Below are 12,288 nucleotides of genomic sequence, written 5' to 3'. Positions count from 1 at the left end.
TTCCTCCCATAGAAGAGGAGTTTGGTGAACTTCTCCACATTTTGCTTCGGTGTGCCAGCACTTGGCACTATCTCCCCTGTGAGGAGGTCTGGGGTCCCGCAGACCTGCACCGGCCACTCCTCATCCGTCAAGCTGATCAGATTGGCTACCGGCTCTTGTCTTTTGTACCTCTCCCGGTGCCTGCAGTCTTGCATTAGTAGCTCTGCTATGTCTGACCCCACCATGGACTGTAAAGACAAACAAAGAACCAACGTGAAGGGGCGAGGGGGAGAAGAACTGTCACATACATCCATGATTTTGCAAATTCACTTTGTCAAACGACAGCAACCTCACAAAATCCGTGCTTCTAAAAATTGAATTTCCCCCCAAATCTGTATTTCGGGTTCAATAATGAATTCTGGTGGGACAGCTTAGAAGTCCCAGCAGTGAGATTTAAGTCAATGCCCTGGGTCAGAGACAGTTTAGGAGTTTCCCCTCCTTACCCAGTCCTTGGCTCCCTCTCAAATGAGAGCGAGGAATGACGTTCTACTTGGGTGCCTTCACCACCTGGGGCAGAGTTAAACTGTACACGAAATGGGGCTTTATTTATTTATTGGATTGTTACAGCTCACCCAAAGTGTCTCACAGCAACATATAACATGAAAACCATATGAATAAATTAAAAACAACACAAAACAGATAACTAATATAAAACATTAACATTAAAATGTTAAACTATTAAATATGAGGCAGGCACCACACCTGTGGATTACACTCCAAAAGCCAACCTAAACAATACGGCCTTGCATGCCCTGTGGAAACTAAACAAGCCCAGCAGAGCACAGGTGTTATCATAAGGTAGGTACCAGTCCCCTTGAAGGCCCTTCCCCTGGTGACAGCTAACCAAGCCAGTCCGGGGCCAGGCACCTGCAAGAGGCCACTAGAGGATGACCGAAGTGAGTGCAGGGGTTGTAACGGGAGAGGTGGTCTTGTGGGTATGAGGGTCCCAGGCTGCTTCCTGAGTGGTGGCTTCCCATCTCAAGGGAAACTCTCCTGATCAGCTCAACTGGCCCTTTTAAAAGGCTAGTGAAGAACTTTTGCAGATAACATGAAGCTGGGTGGGATTGCTAATTCTGAAGAAGACAGAGTCAGGATTCAAAATGATCTCGATAGGCTGGAACAGTGGGCTGAGACAAATAAAATGAATTTCAATAGAGATAAGTGCAAAGTCCTACACTTAGGTACAAAAAATCAAAGGTATATAGAATGGGAGGGACTTGGCTTGACAGCAGAACATGTGAAAGGGATCTAGGTGTTCTGGTTGATCACAAGCTAAACATGAGCCTACGATGCGATGTGACTGCAAAGAAAGCTAATGCAATCTTAGGATGCATTAACAGAAGCATTGTGTCCAGATCACGGGAGGTGGTAGTTCCGCTCTATTCTGCTATGGTCAGGCCTCACCTGGAGTACTGTGTCCAGTTTTGGGCACCACATTTTAGGAAGGATGTTGACAAGCTCGAGCGTGTCCAGAAGAGGGCAACCAGGATGGTGAGGGGGTTGGAATCCGAGTCTTATGAGGTAAGGCTGAAAGAGTTGGGTATGTTTAGCCTGGGAAAGAGAAGGCTTAGAGGGGACATGATTGCAGTCTTCAAGTATTTGAAGGGTTGTCATGTAGAAGATGGAGCGGATCTATTCTCTCTTGTTCTGGATTGCAAGACTAGATCTAATGGGTGGAAATTACAAGGGAGTCATTACCGGCTAAATATCGGGAGAAACTTCCTAACTGTAAGAGTGGTTGAGCAGAGGAACAGACTGCCTCGGGAGGTGGTGGATGCTCCTTCGCTGGACGTTTTCAAGCAGAGGCTGGACGACCATCTTTTGGGTATGTTGCAGGGCTATCTTTCGGCTATGCTCCTGCAGAGTGCGGGGGGTTGGGCTAGATGACCTGCAAGGTCCCTTCCAACGCTAACATTCTATGATTCTAAAAAGCCTTTGAGGCATAGGTTGCTGGAAGACAATGGTTATTTAGATAAGGGGTTCCAAACCTTTTCAGTATGGTGGCCCACAAGTCCAAATTGACTTGGTATGATGACCCACTTTAAAAAACAGACCATGCACAAATCAATAAAGCTGACAAAGCCTAGGACACACTTGCAACAGCTTCATGACCCACAAATTGGGAAATGTTGATGTGGGTACAGTCTTCTGCTTTTACTATGCTGTTCTAACTGTAGGTTTGCTTTGTCCTTTTTCAACACAGGGTTCGAACCTGGTTTATTTTACTTCTTTGTATCACGTGAACCTCTTCAGATGCTCTGACCGGCATTTGAAAGGCAGGGAAGGGATTTTTGTAAAATATATGTCAATTCATTTTGAACATGGTCAGATCTGCCAAATCCCTCTCATTCGGCAAACATGTCATCTGAATACTTGTCATATTTCACATACCAAATGCTTGTTCTACAATCATGAATTACTGTTTCATAACTCAAATTTATTTCAGTTCTGCCTGGAACAGCCCCAAAGGGATTATCTGGCGTTATGCCTGACAATGGGGAATGTTTCAGAAAGAAAAGAAAGTATTGTATTATCTGTCTAGATAGAAAATGGCATTTACTGTGCAAACACAGTCTACTGGTAAAGATTTCCTGAACAAACCCCACTGAGATTAATGGAAGCTGGCAACCGCACCACAGTATATTTTGTTGATGGGGCTTAAAGAGAAGAATATCTCAAGGTTCCTGTCCGTGGCCTTTTCCGAATTCTCGTTTTCCTCATTGTGAGGGGGGCGGTATCTGGAGTTATGCCTGACAATGGGGAATGTTTCAGGTTAAGCTCTTCAGAAAGAAAAGAAAGTATTGTATTATTTGTCTAGATAGAAAATGGCATTTACTGTGCAAACACAGTCTACTGGTAAAGATTTCCTGAACAAACCCCACTGAGATACTGTCAACCGCACCACAGTGTATTTTGTCGATGGGGCTTAAACAGAAGAATATCTCAAGGTTCCTGTCCTTGGCCTTTTCCGAATTCTCATTTTCCTCACTGTGAGGGGGGGGGTGTCTGTTTTGCTCCCTCTAGTGGTCAATTTGATGTTACATCACTTTATGTCCCACTTATCTCCCCGCAAATTTAAATCGCAGGACATAAAGCAATATAATATTGAAATGACCCACTTAGGGTTGCCAAATTGACTTACCTCTGCCGGCGGGGGACTTTGTGCTGGCTCCCGGCAGGCGCGCGCCTCATGCACGTCACAGGAAAGTGACGTCATGACGCTGGGGATGCTGGGGGCGGGGCACAGCCATTTGAGTGGAAAACAGAGTTTTCCCCTCAAATGGCTGCGGCCGGGACCGTTGGGGGCGGGGTGTGTGGCCTTATGACACACTTCTGGTGATGTCAGGGGGTGTGGCCTTATGACACACTTCCGGTGATGTCAGGGGGTGTGGCATATGCTAATGAGTTATGCTAATGAGTTCCCCAAGCTCTTTTTCTACGAAACAACCCCTGAGCAACAGGAACACACAAGCAGAGAATATGAGAACACGGAAAACTACAGGTGGAGGGAAGATACAGAGCAGGCCTTGAGAAGAGGAAAGCCAGCATGGTATAGTGGTTAGCACAACAGACTAGGGTCTGGGAGACCCAGGTTCAAATCTCCACTCTACTGTGGAAGCTCACTGGTTGACCTTGGGCCGGTCACACACACTCAGCCTAACCTATTCCTCAGGGTTGTTGTAAGGATAAAATGGAGGAAGGGGAAATGATGTCACCTGCTTTGGGTCCCCACTGGGGGAAAGGGTGGGGTTTAAATGACACAAAGAAATAAATACTGGGGTCATCCTATCCAGGTTTAGAAGAAACCCAAGACACTAACAGATTCTGGTTCCGCTGAAAACAAAAAGGGGTAAGAGTGAAGTCTGTGTTGGGGAGGTTAGCGGAGACCTACATGGTAAGAGGATCCAGCCTCTCTTTCTCTCACACACGTGCACACCACCCAGGAGGTACGTACCCCATTCTGGCGGCAAAGAAGTAGAAGGAGTTTCCAGAGCAAGGCAGCATCTCGGCCCCGGTTAGATGCCAGGTCACAGCCCACGGCTGCTTGGCGCTGACAAAACGTCATCACATCCACCTTGTGCAGGTCCTCCCTGAAACAACAGAAAAGCTGCCTACGACTCAAGCTGTGTTCTCCAGTCCCCTAAGGAGCGAGAACTCCCAGGGGCAGTACTATCAGGGGTTTCTTTGGATGAAGGAGCAGCAGGAACTTTAGAGTGTTTCTGTAGCATTTGCAAAACATGAACGGAGACAACAAATGCACAGTCTGAGTCAGGGAGAGTTCTGAGAGTTTTGTAGCTGCAACCGGAGGGGAACCCATGAAGACTGTACAACCAGTCCCTTGGGGAACTGGCACAGGCTGTGTATTTGTCTCCATTCATGTTTTGCAAATGCTACAATTTCCAGACCGATCAGCAATGCAGAAACACATTTGTAGGCTGCATCCTAGTTCCTGTAGTCATTCTCCTGAGGAAGACCACATACTCATGACACTTCAGTGGATCTTCAGGAGGGAAGGTGTGTGGTAATATGGCCTGGTTTTGTCATATCTCAGAAGCTAAGCAGGGTCAGTACCAATGTTCCCTCTAAGCTGTGGAGTCTTGTGAGCAAAAATTCTACTTTGTGAGCTGCTGGCATTAACGCTGTGAGCGAGCTATTTGGCTGCTGCATAGATTCGTTTGTTCTGGAGCCATCCTTCCTGAGCGAAGGCAAAAATGTGTGAGCCGGAGGCTAAAAAACGGTGAGCTAGCTCACACTAACTCAGCTTAGGGGGAACACTGGTCAGTACTTGGATGGGAGACCACCAAGGAAGACTCTGCAGAGGAAGGCAAAGGCAAACCACCTCTGTTTCTCGCTTGCCTCGAAAGCCCCTTGCTGGGGTGGCCATAAGAGAGTTCCGACTTGACGGCACTTACGATAGAAGACAAATATCAACCGTTTGTATTCTTTTCTGTTTTGTCCCTTGTATTCTTACTGCATACATTCTGGAGCACTGCCCAGTATTTCTGAAAGTTTAGTTATCTTATAACACAATTTAAAATATATTCCAGTAGCCCCCCCCCCTTTTTTTAATGTTCTGATCCTTCCCACACACGGTATACCTAAATGGAGGCTGGCCCTGGGCATTTTGCAAGCCAAAACAAATGGGAGCACAGAAAGTTTCGTTGAAATGAACATAAGCTGCCCAGAAGACTATAATGTCTACAATGATTCCCTTCATTTCAGCGTGGCTTTCACGAGGGAACTGCCAAAACTGGGTAGGGAAATTCCCGGAGATTCGGAGGTGGAGTCTGGGGAGGGCAGAGGTTCGGGAGGCAAGAGATCTCAGCAAGGTATAATGCCCTAGAGCAGGGGTGTCAAACTCATGAGGGCTGGATCTGACATAAATATCACTTTGTCGGGCCGGGCCATGTGTGCCATAAAATGTAATGCCAGGTACTGGAGATATAAACTTTATAAAGGACACAGGCGAACCCAATTAACAATATCATTTTTAACTCAAAATATAAACAAAGCAATTGATTCGTAGCAGTGAAAGCAATTAATTTACTGGGGAACCCACAAAAGCCCCAATAAACGTATTTAATCACACGCAAGACTAGGTTTTTTCCCCCAAGGTATACCATAAAAGGGGGACTACCTTACATTTCCATACACACCAGTTGCTTGTGGGCCAGGTAAGATCCCTGGATGGGCCTGTTCCAGCCCCCGGGGCCTTATGTTTGACACCCCTGCCCTAGAGTCCACCCTCCTAAGCAGCCAGTTCCTCCAGGGAAACTGATTTCTGTAGTCTGGAGGACAGCTGCAATTCCAAGAGAACTCCAGCCCCCAGCTGGAGGTTGGCAACTCTACAGGAGAAGCCTGCTGGATTATTCCCTGGACTATGCCTGTTGGTATGCTCACCTTGTTTCCTAAACATAATGGCATCCAATCTTAACTGCCTGAGGTGGACGCGTCACCTTGCTTTATACCTATTTATTAATCTATTTATTAAAACATTTATACCTCAACTTTCTTCTTGGTTCAAGGTGGCTATACTATGCTGAGAGAGGAACAATCAAACCGAGTTGTAGAACATGAATAATGACACAAGGTCCATCAAAGGATATCAGGTAGAAAGTGTTGGGTGAAACCTTTCTCAGCTTCATACCTTGGAGAACCACTGCCCCTCAGAGGAGACAACTTCGGATTAGATAGAACCAATAGTCTATCAGCTGCACGTGTCCTATGAAATCTCTAACTATGGTCCTCCAGAGATACCGTACCTGATCAGAGGTCCTGGGAAGACTCGCATAGCCTCCTGCTCAGCAGTGTCATGTAAAATAACCTGAACAACAAGGGCAGATTCAGAAAAAGTGAGATCCTGACTGTAAGCGTAAAGCTAAACTGACGATGGGAAATCGACTGTCATGTGCTTGTTCTACTCATCTGGAACCACTGGCTCTCTGAGTGGGTTCCTGCAGCACTGCCCATGTTCTCTGCCAGTGGCACTTGGCGTCCTGGAACATATAAGTTGACCAGGAGGGATGTCAAGCCAGATCTATGCTCCTGCAAGGGGCAGGGTGGGGAGGTGAATCAGACAGCCTGTGACAAAGAGAGGGCAGAAAAGGGTCCTGCCCAGGCCCGTGGCTATAGTGGGGCCTCTCGGGACCCGGCCCCCTGACTTCCAATTCAGCCCAGGGCACCCCACTGCCCATTTTTTATTTTATTTATGGTTCTCTGACTTCACATGGTCAAACCCATGTGCAAAAATGCTCAGATCTCTTCACATACACTGTCACAGTAATCTTTAGCCCTGCTAGGCAAATGAGCAACATAATCACCCTGAGGCTGCAAATCCAGGGAAAGATCGAGATATGATGGCTTGCCTGGGGCCACCTGGTATTTTTGCAGCAGGGCTAAGAACCACGATTTTCCCTGCTTACCACTCACTTTCTTAACCCGGTACATTAGCCATTTCCCTTGAATCCTCATGCCCAAGAAGATCACTCTACATAATCTATAAGGCGGGCTCTATTCTCGGTCTTCTTCCTTTTTGAGATGATTACGGTGAAACTGAAAACCGGGGATGCTTTTACTGTGTGTTTAGAAATCAGCAGGTGGGTGCTTTGAAAGGAAACAGCCAACTCCATTTGCCATCACACGCCCATCGGGCAACAGGCGAGGCCCAAAGAAATACTCCACAGAAAGGGAAGCTTGTAAAGCATCAGTCATGTCCAACAGAAAGCAAAAGGGAAGCACGGGAGAGCCAAGGCAGGAATCCCCAGAGTTGTTGAGCCAGTGGGCACTTTTGGAGCTTTAAGAAAGGTTAGCAAGCACCACCACAAATGGTTGCTAAAGGGAGCCATCACAAAAGGTTGGGAGATCCCACACCAAGCATCCTTGAAGCTCCTTATACTGAATCGGATTCCTTGGTCCATCAAAGTTAATACTGTCTACTGAGACTGACAGTTGCTCTCCAGGGTCTCAAGTCAGAGGCCTTTCACATCCCCTACTGCTGAGTCCTTTTAACTGGACATGCTGGGGATTGAACCTGGGAACTTCTGCATGCAAAGCAGAGGCTCTTCCACCGAGCCACAGCCCCTCCCCTTTTACTGGGGAGGAGGCTATTTCTGAATGTATGACTCCTGCAGCTTCCAAGGTGATATTTCCTGACCTTGTCTGAAGTGCCATCAGCTCCAGTGAAATGGGGGGAAGCCCAGACTGGTTCTTTGCTTTGGGGAAGAGGCACTTTGGGGAAATGGGTTCCAGGAAACACATTGACCAGCATCATGGCACCCATGGGTGCCACGTTGGGGATCACAGTGCCAAGGCAACAAAAAATTATCAAGCTGCTCTGGGCAGATACAGAACACTCCCTTTCAATGTACCCTCTAAGCTGTGGAATCGCTCCAGTGAAATGGGGGGAAGCCCAGACTGGTTCTTTGCTTTGGGGAAGAGGCACTTTGGGGAAATGGGTTCCAGGAAACACATTGACCAGCATCATGGCACCCATGGGTGCCACGCTGGGGATCACTGTGCCAAGGCAACAAAAAAATTATCAAGCTGGCTCTGGGCAGATACAGAACACCCACTTTTGCTTCCCCCAGGGGCAAAGTGACGCTCACCTCCAGGCTGTGTATTTCAACAAGGGCAGGTTGCCCTTCTGCTGGGTAACTAGGACATCCTCGGACCAGGTGCCCTCCGGCTCCAAAGCAGACAGGTACGTGGGGTGAGGGAAACTTCTGGGGTGCCAGTAGATCTTCTCCTATAAGATAAGCAGACATGTGAAGTCCTTCTGTGACTAGTCCATGGCCCAGGCCAGCAGTTGGACCACCAGCCTGGCTAGCCAGCTGAAACCACAAACAGCCCCACGAGCTCCCTCTTTGAAACAGGTGTCCTCTTCCATAAACCCCAAAAGCAAGCAGATAAGTAGCCATTATTGTCCTCAAGATGACTGCAATTGATTATCTACCAATAAACCAGAAATCTGTTAAAGAAATACAATACAATGGCCCCGGTCACGCGAAAGGTTTGGGGCCGGGAGAGGGAAGGATCGGGGGCGGAGCAAACGGGCGCGATCCCACCGCAACATCTGGGAAGTGTTGCGCACCCGTCCCCAATCCGGCCCTTCCGCCCGAAAAGCCGCAGCAAAACTTAACCACCTACCGAGGTGGACCTTCCAGCACGGCCGCATCAAGCCCGGCCGTGGGATCGCCGGCGCGTCCTTCTGCCGGCGCATCCCAGGGTCCTGGGTGAACTGCAAGGACCAATGTATTTTTTTGGAAGAGTATCTTTTCCAGTTATATATTGCACTACAGGAAACTATACTTTAACAAAATTAGTGGTGGAATTATTTACTTTGGTATCATTAACTCTATCTGAGATTTTACTCATGATAAAGTAGTCCCAAAGTTGAGCTTGCCATTGTTCGATCGTAGGTATTTTCTTATATCAATAGATCTGAAAATGTTATTTTGGTGACTGTCCTGAGGTTGTAATATTTTTTTTAAAAAAATATGACTGTAATTGCAGGAACAACAGCCAGGGACTCAGCCCAACAACAGAGAGCTAGGCAGCATCCACACTTCACTGGACTCCATCCTACCGTAGTGCCATCAGCAATCATTTGCAACTGGATTTTTCTGCATGGACCTGATAGTCCAGGAAATAAATGGCCGTCGCATTGCAATGAAAGAGCAATATGCAGCCATGTGTGGATACAGCCATAGAAGGACCCAGATGAAGAGAGGTAGCCCTGTGGCCCAGTTCACACATTTGTAACCATCTTCGTGCGGTAGAGGAAGGGTTGCCTGCACCACCACATGATAAAGTATCGTCAGGATGCTCCAGGGGGGGGTACATGGCATATGCACCGCCCTCAGATCTGCACTACTCTTCCCACTCAGAAAGGAGGGAGGGGGAATTGCACAGATCAGAATTTTGTGTATAGGAGCCTGCATAATTCACACCTGAAATGCTTGAGGAAAGGGAGTGGTTTGTGTCTGGTCTTTTGCCATGCAGCTTCTACTGCTTGGTCAGTGTGTAAACCAAGCCTTCGTTTTATTGACATCTCGATGGCCTTCTCAAGTTCAGCCAGGCAAAAGAACGACAGGAAGGCATGCTACAAGTGGAGCAGAGGATTCTGCACTCATGTGCCCCTTGTTTGTGTGTGTGTGTGTGTGTTTTAATTGAACCCATCATTTCTCTCACCCCACCTGTAATGATTTCATGTTTTGGTGTGTGTGTTTCTTTAAATGTTTAGTTTGACTGCAGTAATATGAGAAGAGTGATAGAGGGAGACAAGTGTGATGTGATTGGCTCATAACTGAGAGTGTGGGAGGAGGGGTGTCTATGAGGAGATTCTGTGTGAGAAGTTTGAAGGGAGAGCATAGTCTGTGTGACTGTGGGAATTTTTGAGTCTAGTCTGTGTGAATAAGACAAAGAGTTCAGCCTGAGTGGCTAAATAGATATGAGAGAGAGAGAGAGAGAGAGAGAGAGAGAGAGAGAGATTACACCTGTCAGAGTGGAGTTTTGGGAGTTTGAGAGACTGTTTGTGACACCAAGCCTTGCCGGTTATATTTACAAGTTACTTTCATCAGCAACAGTTCAATATAACCAGAAACCTATTTTGTTCTTTATTAAATAAATAACTTTTTTGTTTAAACTTATCCCAGAAATCAGAATAGGCCTTCCTCAGGGCCACACAGTCCTCTGAAGTGCCAAGACGCTAGGTCATTCTACCAAAAGAGAGAGATTTGGAATTTTTAATTCCTGGTGGCAGCAGAAATCTACCAAGTTTATGTACACAGAGAGTGCTCTAAAGCTAAAACTGTCTCCCCAGTAAGTGAGGACGTCACACCACCTTTCTGTGAGATAGTTATTTCCCAAGAACACGAATAGCTGGACTCAGAAGGGACAGCCACTGAGGAGACTGAATCACTGGGGCCCTCATATCAAAGCAGCAAAAACCCTGAAGTTTCAGCTGTGGAAGAGAATTCCCATGCGAGCCCCAGCCTGCAGTGGAGCCTGGAGGTCAACAGGACCCAACTGGGAGTCTGAAGCACTCACCCAATGTGCCCAGCCATGAGCTGCCATAAAAGAAGAGCACTCATCCTGTAGTAAATTGCCTTCCTATCCTCAGCAGAGCTTGTGTGTTGTAATGGTTAGATCTGTTTAGAACTGGGAAGAACCATGTTCACTAGGCAACCTTGGACCAGTCACTTATTCTATGCCTCATCTACCTTGCAAGGAATGTTGTCAGCACAAAATAGAGAACAGGAACACTGCGTAAGCTGCCCTGAGCTCCTCAGAGCCACCCTGAGGAAAGATGAGATAAAATGTGATGGATGCCTTTCAAAGAAAGTAACTGCATCTAAATATGACTAGGATCAGGCTCCCCTAGTGTACCGGGAACTAGTGCAATTGCAGGACCAGCTATGGAGCCCTTTAATAACCATCTGGATTTTGAAGGTTCAGTGTCTCTACCTGCCTAATTCCTTGTATCGTGCCTTGAGTTGTTGGGTGTTTGTTTGAAAATTGCCCCCCCTTCCCCCGGGCTTTCAGCTGCCTTGCCCTGGATTCTGCCCTGATCTGCTCGGGTGCTCCTTACCAACTGAGACCAGTGGGCCCTTTGAGATCTTAAGGCCTTGGCAAGAGTTCAACTTTTCTGCCCTGTGGACTTGGCCTCACCTTAGCTACTGATGATGTCAACCAACACACCTGTTTGGACTGGACTCCAGTCCTTGGAGGGAGTTGTTTCATACAGACTGGAAGCATCGTAGATGTACTGACTTAGCTCATAAGTGCTGGAGCTGAGGCCAGATTCTTTGTACTGTTGAAGCAGGCTTGGTTCTTCAAGTGCCAGAGCCTACAGGAGGGGAAAGCAAGCAGGAGAAATAGATGGGAGAGGGTGCCAATAGGAATGGAAGGGCACAGCAAAGCTAATCAAAGTCTGGTGTGGTGATGCGAATGTCAGACTAAGAGCACTTCTGGAAGTGACGTCATCACATCGGCGACATCAGGGCGACATTCTACTTTTTGTGCAAAACTCTATGGTAAAAATGGCTACAAATCATAGAGTTTTACCCCAAAAGTAGAGTGCCGGCCCCAATGTCGCTGACACGATGACGTCATTTCCAGAAGTGATGTCAGCACACTGGCAACATCACACAGGGACATCTGTTTGGAAGCAGGGTTTCCCCAGCCAGCCAACTGGTAGGTGGTGGGCCAAAGCCCACACAAACAGGGAATATCCCACCCCCACCCGGGGACTGGCAAGTCTATGGGAGACCCAGCATCAAGTCCCCATTCTGCCATGGAAGCTTACTTGATGATCTTGGGCCAGCCACTCACACTCGGTCTAACCTACTTCACAGGATTGTTGTGAGGATAAAATGGAAGTGAAGTAATGACATAAGGCTCACTGGTTCCCCATTTTGAAGAATGGCAGGACATCAATGAGGCAAATAAATAAAACCAAGGATATTCCTAGGGTCTGCCCATTCATTGGGTATGACAGACATTATTCCCACAGTTGGCTGGCATATTAAAAGGTGATGCAAAGCTAGCTGGGGTGAAGGGAAGAAGAACAGGTACCTCGTGTGCTGGAGCCCCAAGATTCTCCAGGACACTCCCTTGCATTTCATTCAGGATCAATCCTTGTTGCAAAGAAGAGCCGTAACTGATATTATAGGAGTGATCTTCCTTAGTGCCATACTGGTCTTCATAGGACTCATGCTTTTTAGATCTGGGGGGGGGGGGAGGAAGTGC

The 12,288-nt window shown here is 47.4% G+C and overlaps 1 protein-coding gene across 1 annotated transcript in view; it reads right to left on the bottom strand.

Annotated features, from left to right (window-relative positions):
- SEC16B (SEC16 homolog B, endoplasmic reticulum export factor) overlaps positions 1-12,288 on the bottom strand; it is a 94,537-nt gene that overhangs the window by 57,664 nt on the left and 24,585 nt on the right. The window contains exons 5-10 of the mRNA XM_015425708.1: positions 12,115-12,265; positions 11,239-11,386; positions 8,145-8,281; positions 6,303-6,364; positions 3,995-4,130; positions 1-227 (exon numbers count right to left, since the gene is read on the bottom strand). Of these exons, the coding sequence (XP_015281194.1) occupies positions 1-227; positions 3,995-4,130; positions 6,303-6,364; positions 8,145-8,281; positions 11,239-11,386; positions 12,115-12,265 (861 nt within the window). The remainder of the gene's footprint in view (positions 228-3,994; positions 4,131-6,302; positions 6,365-8,144; positions 8,282-11,238; positions 11,387-12,114; positions 12,266-12,288) is intronic.

The sequence above is a fragment of the Gekko japonicus genome, unplaced genomic scaffold (genome assembly GCF_001447785.1).
Source record: "Gekko japonicus isolate JY-2015 unplaced genomic scaffold, Gekko_japonicus_V1.1 scaffold1426, whole genome shotgun sequence".
NCBI lineage: Eukaryota > Metazoa > Chordata > Lepidosauria > Squamata > Gekkonidae > Gekko > Gekko japonicus.
Note: the sequence above shows the minus strand (reverse complement) of the source record. Positions and strands in the feature narration are given on the sequence as shown.